This window comes from Carassius carassius, chromosome 12, assembly GCF_963082965.1.
Source record: "Carassius carassius chromosome 12, fCarCar2.1, whole genome shotgun sequence".
Taxonomy (NCBI): Eukaryota; Metazoa; Chordata; class Actinopteri; order Cypriniformes; family Cyprinidae; genus Carassius; species Carassius carassius.
The window spans coordinates 9252959-9269815 of record NC_081766.1 but is presented as its reverse complement, the minus strand read 5'-3'; the positions used below and the strand labels follow the sequence as shown (position 1 = coordinate 9269815).

Genomic DNA, 16857 nt, shown 5'->3' with positions numbered 1-16857 from the left:
TGATTGCCCTTGATTCAAGCCTTCGGTTTACCTGGGCTCATAACATTAGCACAGAATCAGTTCAGAATCAATCACCAAAAGAATCAGTTCAGTTCTGACGGCTCGGTGTTCATCTTCAGTTCTCTCTTCACAGCAGTCCGTGTACTGTTTGAGTAAATGAATTACTCCGGGATATTGGTTTGTTTGAACTCAGATGGAGTGTCAGCCACATTAAAAAAGTTAACAGCTTAAGTCATTTGTGGATTAATGCGTATTGGAGATGTGAACAGTTTAAAACGATTCAGTTCGATTTGGTGAAATGGTTCAAAAAGATCCGGTTACATCGAATGATTCGTTCGCGAACCGGATATGACAAACTGCTTTGTTTTGAACTCTCTCACAACAGACACGGAAGAGAAGACAATGCTGAATAAAGTCGTAGTTTTTGCTATTTTTGGACCAAAATGTATTTTCGATGCTTCAACAAATTCTAACTGACCCTCTGATGTCACATGGACTACTTTGATGATGTTTTTCTTACCTTTCTGGACATGGACAGTATACCGTACACACAGTTTCAATGGAGGGACTGAGAGCTCTCAGACTAAATCTAAAATATCCTGTGTTCCCAAGGATAAACGGAGGTCTTATGGGTTTGGAACAACATGAGGGTAAGTTATTAATGACACAATTTTGCTATTTGGGTGAACTATCCCTTTAATTAAATTGAAGTCCTAGCAATTTGATTGTATGAGTATTTTGATATTGTTTAGTGCAATTATTTCAATATATCGTGCAGCCTTACTGGTCGACTGACTACTTATCAGAATAATGTTTATAGTGGTTAAGGCTCTGAGAAAACACTTGTGTCCTAACCAGATGTAGTCTTGTGTAGTCCAGACAAAAAAAAAATCAAAAAAAGAAATTCATATAAAGTGACCTAAAACGGTTTATTTTTACACACCATTAAAGGACCAGTTTGAAATAAATGATACTGTAATAATAGACTGCTATGTAAAAAAAAAAAGGCAAATAATAGAAACAAATAGCAGATGAGAAGATATTTGCAGTTTTATACACATTTTTATGGAAGTAATGAGATCTCATTGTGGGCTGGGCTATTTGACATTGCAGCCAAGAAATTAAAAACTGACAAAATATTTCTCTATGCCTTTACATCTGTTTAGGACACAGTGTTAAATCACAATGTGAACTGAACTTGTGACAACTCTTTCAAACTAAATTATTCTTGAAATACAATGTTTAGTGATAAACATCAGTTTTACTGGCTAACCTCTTCCAAACAACGGATGTGTTGACTCCTGAATGGGGTTGTTTCCTAATGCACTCTGTTATTGCAGAGGCATATGGCACCCAAGAAATTTGCTTAGAGATTAATCGCAAAGCAATGTGCAACATATGGGGCTGAATCAGCGCAGAACTGCGGAGGAGTGGTAATGATATTCAAGTTTTTTTTAATTGTTCTGGTATAAACAGCCGGCCAGTTGCAGTAATTGCAAATTGTACCTTCAAGGGCCTTGTTTACAAGCGGATTTAACACTTGCTAAAGTAGTTTGCATACGTGGTTTCTGTAGCATGATGAACGATTTCAAGTGAAAATGTGGCGCACTGCTGATATAACATCCTTTTCTTTAGAAAACAAAATTTGTGGTTGGAATTAATTGGCTTATCGTAAATTTTTCAGAACAGGAAGTAACTATTCAAACATAAGCAATGTTTGTGATTAGGTACTGATCAATTTCTCCCTTAAACAGTAATTAGTGAAATGTAATCTTGGACGCACAGTAATGACTTCAGTCAGTATTTTCACCTATATTCACATATTCACAATAAGTCTTAACCATAGGGAGAAAATCACAAAATCACTTACTAAATGATTGTTTTAAGATGTAATGGGACATTTTGCGATGTAACTGCAAAAGGTTGTTGTTTTTCTGATATTAACATCCATTTAAACTCTTAATTATGTGCAATCATAATTAAACTCTACCAATGTGGTTGGAGTAATACACAGACCTGTTATTTAATGATCATAAAATAAGAAAGTAGGCAATCAGTGTTAGCAGGGAAAGCAGATTGGACTGTAGAGAGAGCTTTGATAAAGTCTCTTAAATCAGGGCAAACTCTAGAGAATAACTTGGTTGTGTGAATTTACCATTGAGCTAATTTGACACCTCAGTCTATAATGAAAGCAAGTCATCTTCAAACTCAATTTTGTATGACAAGTGAATAAACTGACTATCATTTTCCTTTATACGGTTGATTGTAATATATATTATTAGGTATTTAGCTGCATGCAGTAGCTAAATGCAAGTCTCAGAGATGAAAAAGGCACTTTCAATTAACGCCATAAAACCCTGGGTTCAGGTTAAAACTGTACTTTCATTTTCCTCTAACTAAATAATCACCAAAAAAGGACCAGAGGTTAGGACAAGCAATACTGAGAATGGCCCACTTTTTCACGTAGTCTTAAAGCATGTCTTTTTTTCTCATATCGTCTTTATCATGAGGCTCATTTCACCAAATAGTACATGGGTGTCTGTTTGATAGGAATTTTCTTTATTTCAAACAATATATTAGAGTTAAGACCCTTCCATATGAATTGCACCAGATCTTCAAAGCAAGCATGTGGTCTTCAAAGCAAAAATGTGGTGTTACTCCAATCAAAGTAGATCTGTAAGCGAGATCTTGGGATTGTCAAAAAATAAAAATAAAAATCATACAACTAAATGGGGGGAAAAATAGCCATTTAGCCTTTTTATTTATTAGATTTTTATTTTAAAAAGACATCTAGGGATGTGAAATCTTTTCTGAAAAACACTGAGATTCTTGTACCTTCGAGTCTGGTTATCATTGTCAAAGCTTAGAAGGTCAGCTACCAAGGTCAAAGTTGAAATAGTGTTAACGGTGAGCACCATGCAATCATTGATGCATCGAGCAACACTAATGCAAGTCATTTGACAGGATTGGAACATCATTCTTTTCAACCCATTATTTCCATATGATTTTAGAGGTAGTTAATAATTAGGTTTAGAAATGAGCGTTTGTTTAATAATGTTCTATAAAATCGCTGTAGCCTTATTGTGAGGGTTACCACAAATTATATAAATTTGGCTGGAATTGTAAGTGTTTAGGGATGGTACCATGTGAGCATATTTTGAGCCATAAGAGGAGACACAGATCCCACAGAGACGGTCAGGTTTTGTTCTGTATTTTCACCTACTCACATTTTAGACCCATCAACACATGATCTCATGAAATCCACTCAGTATGCCATAGGACCAAGCATTTCTGTGGGGGCCGGCCACACAGGCTTATGCAACAACAATGAAAACAACGTTCTGGAAACGTTCTGGGGTCAAACATGGCAGCACCATTCACTTGTTTCTCTCTGTAGATGAATGTTATCCACTCTGTCTTTGAAAATGAGAGAATAAAGACAATTTGTTATGATACCCTGGTATGTGTTTGAGATTTGTCCCTGCAGTTGGGATGAGGTCTGGATTCTTGCAAGCAAACCAGCAGTTAAGTCTTGCTGTGACACTCCTTGAGGTGAGGAACTATAGTTGTATTAGAAAGGGTTTGATGGCTTCACTCTAAAGGCAGATGGTTGGAAACGGGACATGAGGGAAGAAAGAAAAGGGATGACAAATGTTAGTTGCCTAGTGACTGTTGTCAGGGAGACAAGAGTGTGACTCTCCCCTGACCAGACTTTCTTACTATGTTTATTTCTTCGACTGGGAATGAAATTGCTGAAGTGGAAAGTGGAGTCTGCAAACATCCACATGACCAAATGGGAATACACATCCAAACACTTGATTGGTAAAAAAAAAAAAACACTTAGAATCAAAGAAATATGGAGAAAGTCACAAAATGGAAAGATCAAGTACCTGGGTGATGAACTCAAAAGAGTCGTTCCTGACAGCATGGACAGTATAATTATCATAAAAATATATAATTTCAGACTATTTATAGCACAGTATTTATGACATTTCTTGGCTATCTGTGCTGCTCTGAATTGTATATCAAGTGGCCACTTTAAAAGGTTAAAGCACAAAATGTAGAATCTAGAGTTATAATTATGCAGCAATGTGCTATTTTTAAACACTTTTTACCAAAAATATCCAATCAAAAATATAATTTGGAACACTGACCCAAAGTAGTATGTCCATATGATTTCTCTTTACAATTCATGGCATTATTGAACCTTTTGGGTACAAGAGTGGGTTAATGCAAAGACAGCAGCTACATGTGAAGTGTTAGTATATTTAAATCCCAGAGCCGGTCCTCGCCTCTGGCAGATACAAGCCATTTGCATCAGAATCCTATTTCATTTTCAAACATGTGGACTGTTGTTACATATTTAAGTGGCATTATGTATTTATCAGACTCATTTTGAAAGGGGAAAGTGGCAACTAAAACACATGAGGGGTTATTTTAAAAGTATAATTTTTCACATATGCAAGTTTTTATAAAAGAAACATCACATCAGTGTATAAATGTGTTTAATGACACAACACAACATCCACAATATTCTTGAGACATTGAAACAATAAAGCACAATACTTTTGTCTCGTCTTTTACTTTACATTGAAATGCTTTTATTTTTCATGGTTTTATAGAAGGTTCTGCAACATTGAGTTTTCAGGCACCTTTTTAGTACCACAATTCATTCAATTCTATCTCCAAGCATAGACTGCCATCTGGTGGAGTGATAACTAGAATAAATTGCCACTCAAATGAACTCAATAAGGGGCCAATATGTCTCAATTTTTAATCCTCAGTCTCATTACACGAATGCCTGGACAAATGTAAATAATTCAGTAGCAAGAGAAAATGTTAAAACAATGGAGTGCATATTAACAGGTTACATCAATTTAGTAGCAACTCATTTCACTAAAATATAATGCCTAATAAAACAATATTAGTAGAACTCAAAATGAAAACATTACTGCCATTTATTTTCTCTTGTCATGTGTTCTCTGATGCTGTTGAAGTTGATCGCTCTTCATGAATCCTGTCCCACACACTGAGTGCTGGTGAGGCCTCTCCTCAGAGTGCATCTTCTCATGTCGTCTTTAGTGTCTCTTTCCATCCAAACTTCCCACAATGGGAGCAAACATGAGCCATCTGTTTTCAATGCTGTAGTTGGTGAGTAATCAGTTTCCCGTCCATGTTAAAGCTCTCCCCACACTCCATTCGTATTCGTTGCAGTTATACATTTTCTTCTTCCCAAAATGACCCTGCATGTGCAGTTTCAGGCAACTTGCGGAGCTCAGGCATTTTCCACATTCTGAGCACTTGTGGACTTTGATCCTGGTGTGAATGTCTTGATGCCTTTTGAAGGTGTCTTGACGAGTGAAGGTTTTGCCACAGTAGGTGCAGTCTAACAGAGTCTTGGAATAGATTATCAGGTGGCTCCTGAGAGCAGACGAGGACTTGAAGGCCAGACCACATTGAGAACAGTTGTAACATCTTTTGTCATGGGCACCACCTCATGCGCTTTGAGATTTGGGAGCCTAGCAAAGCTCCTACCACACTTCTTGCAATGGAAAGGTCTGCTTGAAGGATCTGCTACAGTATGTGCATCTGTAAGGGGTGTCAGAGTAATGGATCTTCATGTGCGATGTAAGGTGGCTCAATCTTTTGAAGCTGTTCTCTCAGTCTGTGCAATGAAAGGGATGGTTGTCTTGGTGAATGGTTTGATGAGTGTTGAGTTTTTGCTTCCTCAAGAAACTCTTCCCACACACAGAACAGCTGAATGACTTTTCCCCAAGTCAACGTTATTGATGAATTTCTTGTCACATTGTGGGGCACACTGGTGGGGCAGGGTGCCTACATGCAACCGCAGGTGAGTATTTAGGGTATTCTTCGAGAAAAGCTTTTCCCACATTGCGAGCAGGACAATGGCTTCTCCCCTGTGTAGCTCCTCAAGTGGGGCCTCACTCTCACTCTCTTCTTCTTGCAATAAGATCAGTCCAACACTTTCCTGCCAGTGTGTAGCCGCATGTACATGGAGAGCCATATTTACCTAAATAACTCTTTCCGCAGGTGGAGCAGTGGTGCGACTTCTCATGGGCTCTGGAATCGAACTTTCTTTTGAAACTCATACCGCATTTTAGACAAAGGTTGGACCTTAATGATTTGTAAGTAGTTGAGGGAGGTGTATGAGATTTGTACCTCTATTCTTTGGGTTTCTTTAAGATGGAGCTGGGTGCAGAAATGCTGTCATATAGCATCATATTTACTTCCTTGTCCCTAGAAGCAGTAAATCATGCATAAATCAAAGGTTTTTAGGAGAAGCAAAGGAACTTGACTCAGTGACTAAGCAAACAAAATAGATCTAGAGGCTGACTGTTGATTTCACATTTCTTATTTCAAAGCATTTATGTACTAAGGCGGCATCTTTGGTCTAATTTTTTTATGAGCAGATGAAACACTGCTGGTTTCATTGGACAGCTCCAAACAAGAATATGTTTAGAAAAGGTGTTCTCTACTAGGAAGACACATGCTGACACATTGGGCATCTTACCTTCACAGAGGCAATGTCCTTCATTGTATGGCCATCTGTTAGGTTTTCTATGTTTGCTGTTATGTTTTTTTCAATTAGTTCATATTTGATCTACACCTGGACCATGGTACTGATGTCCTCTTCTGTCTTGATGCTGGCAATAGTGCTCAATATCGCTGATATGTCCTTCTCTACCAACTGCAGTTGGTGGTAGCACAGACATTAACGCATGTGGCAAACACTTATCCAAAGTGACTTGCATCATATTCAAGGTATTATTAAATCATGCTTCCAGACCAGAAATATCAGATCCAGCGCCAGATGCCAGATCCTGTCAGAACATATCCGTTTTGTCTGAAGCAAAGTTATCTAGTACCAAAAACCTGTTAACAGGAAGTCTAAAACACAAAACTCTATTTACAGTCTTCTATCAGCCAAGAAGGTGATTAAGCAAAGCAAGAGAAGAGTAGAAGCAGGAAACAAAGTAATGATGATAAAAAAAGGAGCAGAGTGTATTCAATAGTCTTAGCTGCGTATGTTGCAATGCTCAGACTTCCAACAAGTAGTGTTATACAAAACTGCTTCACAACAACATCCCATAAACCTTGACTGTCCATAAACATTCCCTCTTATCTCTTACTCATGAAGATGAATACAGCTTTAAAAACCACGCATAAGACTAAACAACAATGAAGGAAAAAAATGATATGCATGCTTAATACAAAATTACAGCAATCTCTACTGGCTAAAATACTATTCTACTTCTGTTACTTTTTAGTCTATAAAACAGGAAGATAATAACATGTTGCACAGAATCAGAAGAAAAGTTGTTCTCCTACTTTGCTGTTTTCATAAAACAGATTAATCTGACTAAATCTATACCTGCGTCACAGCAGTTCTCAGACACAGTTATGTTAACGTTCAAAGTACAAATGCAGTTTTCTCTTTAGTAAATTGTAAGGCAGCTCGCTCGCTTACCATTTCACTTTCTGCAGTCCCCACATAGAGTGGTTTGAAGTTGCTGTCTTGAGAGGATTCACCCTCTGAGGCCAAGCGAGAAATATTCTTTTCAGGAAGAATATTTTAAAATAAAAATGGTTTACTAAAATTTGTATAGCAGTTTCATGATGGTCTAGTATTATTCTTATTTTCATATTATTGATTTGTTAATCTCATGTTTACCCACCTCTAAACATGGCATAAAAAGTTACCTGTATTTGGTCATTTTTACCTAAGAAAACTTCCTTTAGTTAAAATTCTGGCTCTGTGATACTAGGTTACAAGTGTCTCTGAATAAAGAACATCTCCCCTTTTTTTCTTTTGAAGTCTGAAACATTTTTCAGTATTGGATTTTGCTGAGCACATTTCACATTCAGATGCCTACTTGTTCATTTCAAAATAAAATAATACCTGATGAACCTCCCTTATTTAATGTGCATTCTCTTGACTTAATATTATGACAGGACAAATCACTGTAGTAGAATATTTATCTTTATTATGAATAATGGCGCCATGATTCATCATGGTTGAACACAAAAAAAATCGACATATACCTTGATGTACAGGTAAAATGTAAATTGAAGGTCCTGAATGAAGTACAAAAAAAAATTAATAAAGCACATTTCTCCTCGTCTTTCCATCGGTGGTATGCCCTAAAATACATATTTTTTTTCAACTCAGTTCACCCTAGACTTCAGCTCTCCAGGTCTAACAGGAACAAATAAAAAAAGGTTTGGTCACTTAAATAAACGTAATGCTTCAGTACTGAGGGTTTAGTCGTCTAAGAAGTCGTCATCCAGATTGACGTCTGTGGTGTCAATGTCATCAAGCTCCATGTTATCCAAATCATCCTCCAATTCATCAATAATCTTAAAATAAACCAGAAAGTGAGGTTACATCATGTCTGATGTCAGTATGTTTTTTTTGGAATATATTTTTAAACAAATACCTTCTGTTCTGCTGCTGTCACTTTGGGAAGCTCTTTATGTGTCTTCTCAGCAGGCTGGGATTCTGCATGACTCACAGTAGTCACTGCTGCAACTACTGGAGCCGAGACGGCTGCCGTCACCGAGGCCAAAACACCCACATCCTCTGGGGCCTCTTCTGCATCCTTCACCTGCTGAACAGACATAGGCCATTTGATTAGTTCATGCACAAAGATATATGTGAGCTCTTTAGACCACCCATTTGCTCTGGTATCATGGGCTATAGTGTAATACCATCATAAAAATGAGTGTTTGATAAATACACACACACACACCTGCGTGGGAGTGGGGATAATTCCCTTGGGTTCATAACCAGTGGCCTCCTCCAGCACATTCCTTTCTTCATTGGGCTAAAGAAAGAAAAAATGAGAGGGAAAAAAAATGACTTTAATTATAAAAGGCACATTATACACAAATGGGAAAAAAATTAAAAACACACACAGACTTTGAGCACTAGGCAGTGATCATCAGTTTTCAAACTCCTTGATCAAGCATTGTTATAGTAATGGTTTTAAAATATGTGACCCTGCACCACAAAACTTTTAAGATATACGTCTTTAAGATATTTTGTACATTTCCTACTGTAAATATATTAAAACTTAGTTTTTGATCAGTGATATGAATTGCTAAGAACTTCATTTGGACAACTTAAAAGGTGATTTTCTCTATTTAATAGACTTTTTTTGCACCCTCAGTTTCCAGATTTTCAAATAGCTGTATCTCGGCCAAATACTGTCCTATCCTAACAAACAATGGAATGCTTATTTATTCAGCTTTCAGATGATGAATTTTCGAAAATGTTACCCCTTACGACTGTTTTTTTGGTCCATGGTCACATATAGTATTCCCTATGGGTTGTAATCTAGCTATATTCGCTATTGATTTGACTTGCATAGGTCAATGAGTAAATAGCCTGCAAAAGCACTGCTTGGATCTGATACAAGTAAACAGAATTAATTAAAAGTAAAACTTAAATGTTTTTTGGTCATTGAAATAAAATATAAAAATTTGATGAACATCTTACAAGTACTACAATTACTAAAACCAATATAAAATAAAATGACCGCTAAATGGAAATACTAGAAAAACTAAAACTGAACATATAAAAAAGATAATTCAAAATATTAATAACAATAGCATATAAATAATAGTAAAATTCTACTGAGCCAAAATAAAATGAAAAACAAAATTCAAAGAGCCGTTTTCTTACCGTGACCAGTGGGTAGTCAGTGGCAGGTCTGGTTTTGCCGAGGCAGGTCTCTCTCAGGTACTGCTCTGCCACAAAGGCCTCTCTCAGGCCTGGGAATAAGTTCTCATACTCTGTGGGGTCTGCCAGAGACTCTGCAGCTTTCTGATTCACTTTAGACAAGCTCTCTCTCCAAAGCTTCACCACCCTGTTAACAAACTCACAGTTACAGAACTGTAAAGATAACATTTCAAGTTTAAAAAAAAAAATAAAAATCAATGATTAATTTAAATTGTTTTAATTTTTATGAGTTTCATCAAACAAGTCAGAGAGATTCATTTTAGGTTTGTCACACTGGAAACTGAAGATCAAGTCAAATCTTACAGTGTGTTCTGATTGTAAGCTGAAAAGAATATTAGCATATTGTGCATATTTTCTATTCATATTATTTCTTCTAGTAGTACGTTCTATGCCCTTCCAAAATAATCCTTCACTTTACTTCAAGTTGTTTCCTTGCTGTGGATACTGCTGTGGCAGTGAACACAGACCTGGACACTTGGCTGGGCAGATATGTGCGGGCAAGAAAGGCTGCTTCTGGCAGACGATTTGTCTTGATCAGAAGCTCCAAACAGTTGTCCAGTCTGGCAAGAAAAACAAACAATGCAAAAATCACCTAAAGAAACACCTAGATTTAAAAAGAACAATCTGTGACCGAAACATGACTCCCTCCAGCAGTGTTAGGATTAATAGTAGACTATTAAATGAAAATCCACAAAAGTAAAACATCTGTACTCAACATATTTCTATTTGTATTTCAGCTGGCGAAGTTCTTTTCTCCTATGATACTTACTTTCCCTGCAGGAAGTAGGTCATGAAGGCAACATTGTTTTTGCCATCACGCTCTGCCCCTTCTGCAAGCTTGGCAACCATAGCGGCGTTGCCAGATGCTGTGGCCAGGAGCAGAAGTCCTCCATAGTCCTGCGCATGATGGAGGCACTCCTGTGCCAAACTAAACTGGCACTTACTGATGGCCAACTCTGCCAACTGCTTCCACTTCTGCTCTGACTACAGAAGAAAAGCAGTAATATTAGACACCTTACCAGCAGAAAACTAGATTTTTTTTACTTCAATAAATGTAAAAGTAAATAAAGTATTAAGCAATTGAGCTTGGCCACCACTATGGGGCTGTACCACTGGCGTATAATAACAAACCTCAGCTTCTACTGCTAGCTGATAAGCAATTTTCAGTTCTCCTAACTGTAGCGCCAGCTCAAACCGGTGCTCTGGATCAGTGGACACGGCCAGAGCCTGCTGCTTGAAACCCTACAGACACACAGACAAAGATCCTTTAGATATCACAGAATATATGCAGAATACCATTTAGATTTACAACACATCTGGCAGCCAAATCAATCTATACAAGGTTTTCCTGACACAATTGTAAAAGTCTTACCTGTTTTTCCAGGAAGTGGGCAACTCTGGTCCTCTGGTCTTTAGGGATAGTGGGCAGCACTTTGTCTGCCATGCCAAAGTCTCTGCGCATGACAGCTGTCTGGTACTCCAGGACAGACACCAGAAGAGAGTAACTCACTATGTTCAGCTCCTTATCGCCCAGGTAAAGACGGTCATCTTTAGGAATGTATCCCAGAAGGTACATGGTTCTAAAGAAAATAAGTCACTTTTAAACTAAATGAATAATAGATAACATGTTTTCTGTCTATATTTAACATTCGAAAGTTTAGGGTCAGTAAGACTTTATCAGTAAGAAATTATTCAAGCAAGGGTGAATTAAATTGATACAATGGCAGACTGGCAGGAAATAAATATATAATTTTTTTCAAATTTAAAAAATATCAGGTTTTATAACAATAATAAAAGATGTTTCTTAAGCGGCAAACCAGGATATTAGAATGATTTCTGAAGAATCATGACACTGAAGACTAATGACTACTGAAAATTCAACTTTGCCATCACAGGAATAAATTATTTGAATATATTTTTTTAAATGTACATTGATTTTAAATTGTAATTTGACTATATAGGTTTATTCTGTACTTTTATTTTACTGTAGTTTGAGCATAAGAGACTAATGGTAATGGTAGTGAGTGTGACTAATACATCCCAAAACATTAAATGATAAAAACATATTTCAGATAGAGGGAACTTTGACTGCACCTGTCCAGGTGAGCAATAGTGACAATCTCTCCTCCAACAAAGTAGTTGAGTCTGTTGACTGAGCTGGTGTAAATGAAACAGTCTCCTACCCACAGACCAGTCTTAACCACTTCCTGAATCTCTCCCAGGACCTGCACACACAAACACAGACCATCACAACCAAAGATTGTTTTGTGATTTTTGGGAATTATAGGGACAAATCAGAACAAACAAATAGAAAAGGCAAGGAGCAAAGGGAATTCTATATGAATACTAATGTACACCTACCTCAAAAGCATCTTCGATACCATCTTCAGTAACCCCCTCATTTGACTCCTGTGATGCAGCCACCTTCTCTGACATATAGCGCAGGATGAAGAAAGACTCCTCTGTGGCAATGCACACCAGCTCACCAGAGTCAGACCAGAAAATCTGAAAACAGATGCAATGTGCAATTGGTCCAGACACACAAAAAATGCAGACAAAATAATGAAGGACTGGAGCAGTTGACTCACATGTTTGGGTTGGATCTCAATGCGGCGAATCAGCTCTGTGTTATCCCAGTCATAGAAAGCCAAGCCATTCACTGATCGGACACCCAGCAAGAAACCACCATAGATGCCTGCAAACACATAACCATTCATATACATAAAATAATTCCCATTTTTCTACATTCAGCATTAAATGTAATGAAACAAACTGAGTATGCAGTATACTATGCTTATGTATATTTTTTGTGCTTACTACATTTGCATATAAAATCGTGAATACAGAGATTACTACTGCCCCCGATGTAAGTGCAAAACAGTTTACCTTCTGCTCCAAAGTCTGGCTTAAAAGATTTTTTCTCCTTAAAATTTTTGAAGATCTTCACCACGCTGCTGCTTTCCCGAATTGCATACCTAATTTAAAACAAGTAACATCAGTATTAAGTGTTTTTGACAGTTGTCTTCTACATGTATATTCTATATGCTTAAAGATTACTTACTCAGATGAATCATGGGCCCAGACAAACTCTTGTGCAGATCCAAAGCTCTTATTTCTTAGAGCCATGGCAGTGTAGATGATGTACTCTCCATCTCCGCACACCACCACAAACCTAAACACAAAATTAAGAGTACAGAACCTCTGGATGTTGAGAAATGTTAATTATATAAGAACTGTAAAATGATATTTACTTTAATAAATAGCAGCAAAGATCAGGCAACATGTAAATGAGCAGCGTTTATAAAAAAAAAAAAAAAAAAAAAATTATATATATATATATATATATATATATATATATATATAAGGGTTATTGTTTTACCTTCCATTAGGATTGTGCTGAATGGTTTGAGGATAGATCTCACAGCTGCCCATGTCTTTCACTGCCAGTGGCAGCCTCTCGCCATCTTTAATCTCAGCATCCCCCATGGCTTTGAGGTTAGCCTGCTGAATCTCAGAGTGCTTGGCCCAAATGATTTTTCCACTGGTATCCATTGACATGGCTGGCTCCTCACGACCAAGCTAAAACCCAAATATAAAGCGGTTAACTAATAGAGAACTCTCCACATGATATATAATATTATATAAAGCTCTTCACGTAATTAGTTAATGTTAATTTAAGTACAGAGAAATGTCGTGTAAATTGATCTATTTATACAATATTCTGGACTTCTGAATATTTTTATGGACTTTCCAATTAACAGTCCAGAGCTTTAACCAATCTTTCACACCACTGACAGGACACAGCATGGTATTGCTTTTGTTTTATTTTTAATACCTTGATAATGATGCTGCCTTCGTCATAGCCCAATGCCACACTGTTGGAGCCGCGCAAGCCACACACACACCACACCCGCTCCATACCATAGTTCAGGGTGCTCTCTAGACGATAAGTGCTGGAGTGCCAGATCCGAACTGTGCCTAAATAATACAAAGAAAGAGAGTTACATTTGCATCAGGAGCAGGGCAGTGTAGTTTTATAAAAGTGATCATTAAAAGATCTATAACATTATAATGAAGATGTGACGCAACTCACCATCCTCAGATCCAGTGATGATGATTGGCAGCTCTGGGTGGAAGTTTACACAGGACACATTCTGAGCGTGACCCTCGAGCGTCTGCACACATGTCTTATTCTAAAGAGAAAGAAGTATACAGAACAGAAGTAAATAAACAGCCAGGAGTGACTTGCTGCATTAAGCATATCAATATAATCAATATCGAATAAACCTGATAGTCCCAAATCTTGACCAGTCTGTCATCAGCTCCAGATATAAGATAGGGTTTATCTCCTCCACTGTAATAATCGATACAGTTCACCCCCTTATCATGGCCCTCCAAAGTGAAGTTAGGAGAGGAAGAGCCCAGTTGCCAAACCTGAAACAAAACACGGAAGAAATTATAGGTGACGTGTAAGAAGTCAGATTCAAACTAGCAGCTTGAGTGTTCAGGCATACCTTAATGGTTCTGTCCAGCGATGCACTCGCAAACTGGTTGTTGTCTTTGGGGTTGATGACAATCTGCATGACATAGTGTGTGTGGCCCTCAAACACCTGACTGCAGGACCATTTCTTTTCCCAGTCCCAGAGCTTTATCAACATGTCATCTAAAAGTACACAGATCCAATAACTGTTAAACACAAATAATGTATATATATACACACCACAGTTTAAATGTTTGGGGTCAGTACGATTTTGTAATGTTTTTAAGTCGCTTATGCTCACCGGGGTTGAAATATTATTACAATATAAAATAACTTTTTCTCCAGTCTTCAGTTTCTAATATGCTGATTTGGTGCTCAAAAAAAAAAACAAAAAAAAAAACAGCATTTATTGGAAACATAAAATATTTGGAAAATTATAAATGTCTTTACAGTCACTTTTGATCAATTTAATGAATTCTTGATGAATAAAAGTAAACATTTTTTTTACTGACTCAACCAATGGTAGTATACATATTAATATATGCATATACTGTATGTACATATGTAATATAAAGACTTAATGTAAATTTAATCTATACATACCACTGCTTGTGAGGATGTAGGGCTGGGTGGGATGAACAGCGATGCAGCGAATGTAATCTGAATGGGCCTCAAACATATGTACTCTCTCTAGTGTATTATAGTTGAAAACCCGAATTTGCATGTCATCCTACAATAAAGCGAGGTAATACACATGTAATAGTATGAAAAACTGTTATATAATAATGCATATTATCATTATTCATATATACACTTACAGCACCAGTAATGACCCAATTTTTCCTGGCCACAAACTTGGCGGCTCTTACTGGAAGGTCACAGACTTCAAAAGTCTTAACCAGAGTCTATGAAAGAGCAATATTAGACACTATTAGACAAACATGTAACACACACTGCTGTATCCATAAAGATAAATGTGAAGATCAGATGGTAATATATTGCAAAATCTGAAAAACATAAGCTCTGCTAGTCACCTGTGTTTCATGGTTCCACACACAGACACTGCCGTTGTACAGACTGGCCAGCATCCATGGCTCGGACGGATGAAGGTCTACGCTTTTGACACGGTCAGATCGAGCCGAGAGTTTGCGCTTGATATCCAGCCTCAGAGGCTAGAAGACAAGACAAGAGGAGACAATTACAAGTTGATTAATAAGCATCTCTTTGGTTAACAGCACCAAGGATACAGTGGTATCAACAAGAGTCTATACAAAATGCACAAATGTTCACTATTTTAAGAACAGAAAGTGGTGAAATTTTGTTATTTAATCTCGACTGTTTTTCTCCACAACACATTTGCTATTTGTCACCCAGGTAAAAGTCTGACAAAGTAACAGCAGCTAAACTTTACAGTACATTAAGCAATAAAATCACTAAAAATCAATCCTCTTTCAGATAACTGCCATGTTACTGAGCAGAATATATACAGACCCACATTTCAAGTTCTGTTTATTTATTAATGTGTACATAACTAAAGTCACATTGATATCATCAGCTGTTAGCCAGAAAACAATATATCACACCATAACAACATATAAGTGAACAGTTAACAGTTAATTGATAATACATATAATGGTAAACGGCTTTAAATTCAAGTATTATATTGAATAAGAGTGAAAATAAAGAAATAATTCACAGACTGACTGAATGATGGAGTTGTCTATGTGGCCAGTGTAAGGGCCTTCAAAGCTAACAGCGCGAGCTAACGTTACTCAAAGAGTATTTTTACACAAATTCTGCAAACCAGCTGTAATATTGCCCATAATATAGAAACTGGCCCAATACTTACCATGTTTGTGTTTGCTGGTTTTGGTCTCCTTCACCTGTAGTATTTTATATCATCCACCGAGAGTCTGATGTGTTTTTTCGGCTGCAGTTTTGTGCACGGCAGGCAAATGTGACGTGGAACTTCCTCAAAGCCCGTGCGCTAGACGTCGGAAGCGTTGACGTGACACTCGGACGGCTTCGGAGTGTTTCGGGTAATTTCGGTTAAACTCGGCTTTTGAGGGATGCTGCATGGCCATAGGCGCTTGCTGCGAGTCTGAGCTTGCCCTCTCCTGTAAAGCCAAAACTGGTACCACCTTCAGTGTACTTAAGATGAATAACACGCCAAAAATACATGCTGAAATGTGCCCGAAAAGCCTCACCGCAGTATGATCTTAAAAGGTTCATAGATCAATGTTTAAGACATTAAGATATGATCAATTTTAAGGCAAGTAGTCATACAAAGAACCTGTTACAATGGCTACATCTCAGTAAGAATAGCCTTGAGTCAAAAGTACAATTACACAAGTGCTTGTTTTCTACAGTGTATCTAAATGCGTATCTTCTACCATCTAATTATAATTATTATAAATATAAAACAGTAGTTAGATAATTTGTATAGCCTAATGAACTATAACTAATAAAAAATATAGTTTGCTTTAGATATGTGTTAGACTGTTTTAGTATTGATTTGATCTTTAATAGTCATCCAGTATATGTAAAATGTTTTTTAGCTCAAAATTGGGAAATTAATTACATTTATAGCTCTATATTGTTGTGTTAAATCATG

At 37.1% G+C, this 16857-nt stretch overlaps 2 protein-coding genes across 3 annotated transcripts in view; both read right to left on the bottom strand.

The window, feature by feature from the left end:
* LOC132154697 (protein arginine N-methyltransferase 5-like) overlaps positions 1 to 16857 on the bottom strand; it is a 463524-nt gene that overhangs the window by 318826 nt on the left and 127841 nt on the right. The window lies entirely within an intron of this gene.
* Positions 7985 to 16249, bottom strand: copb2 (COPI coat complex subunit beta 2). 2 transcript variants are annotated; one of them, XM_059563337.1, is made up of 22 exons: positions 16093 to 16249; positions 15278 to 15415; positions 15062 to 15148; positions 14847 to 14973; positions 14278 to 14426; positions 14051 to 14197; positions 13857 to 13956; positions 13599 to 13741; positions 13143 to 13342; positions 12825 to 12935; positions 12650 to 12738; positions 12352 to 12458; positions 12125 to 12268; positions 11858 to 11988; positions 11136 to 11343; positions 10895 to 11005; positions 10533 to 10747; positions 10231 to 10323; positions 9707 to 9890; positions 8772 to 8846; positions 8460 to 8630; positions 7985 to 8379 (listed from the first exon to the last, which is right to left on the bottom strand). In XM_059563337.1, exons 1-22 carry the CDS (start codon positions 16093 to 16095, stop codon positions 8284 to 8286), a joined length of 2829 nt encoding a protein of 942 aa, XP_059419320.1. In that variant the 5' UTR covers positions 16096 to 16249; the 3' UTR covers positions 7985 to 8283. The 2 variants fall into 2 exon arrangements, with proteins under 2 accessions (XP_059419320.1, XP_059419321.1); XM_059563338.1 differs by having other exon boundaries at positions 8460 to 8627.

Coding starts and splice junctions, on each gene's coding strand:
- copb2 (XM_059563337.1), bottom strand. Junction 15,149..15,277: donor TGTGGAACCATGAAACACAG/GTGACTAGCAGA, acceptor GCTCTTTCATAG/ACTCTGGTTAAGACTTTTGA. Junction 12,936..13,142: donor CAGCACAATCCTAATGGAAG/GTAAAACAATAA, acceptor TTTTGTGTTTAG/GTTTGTGGTGGTGTGCGGAG.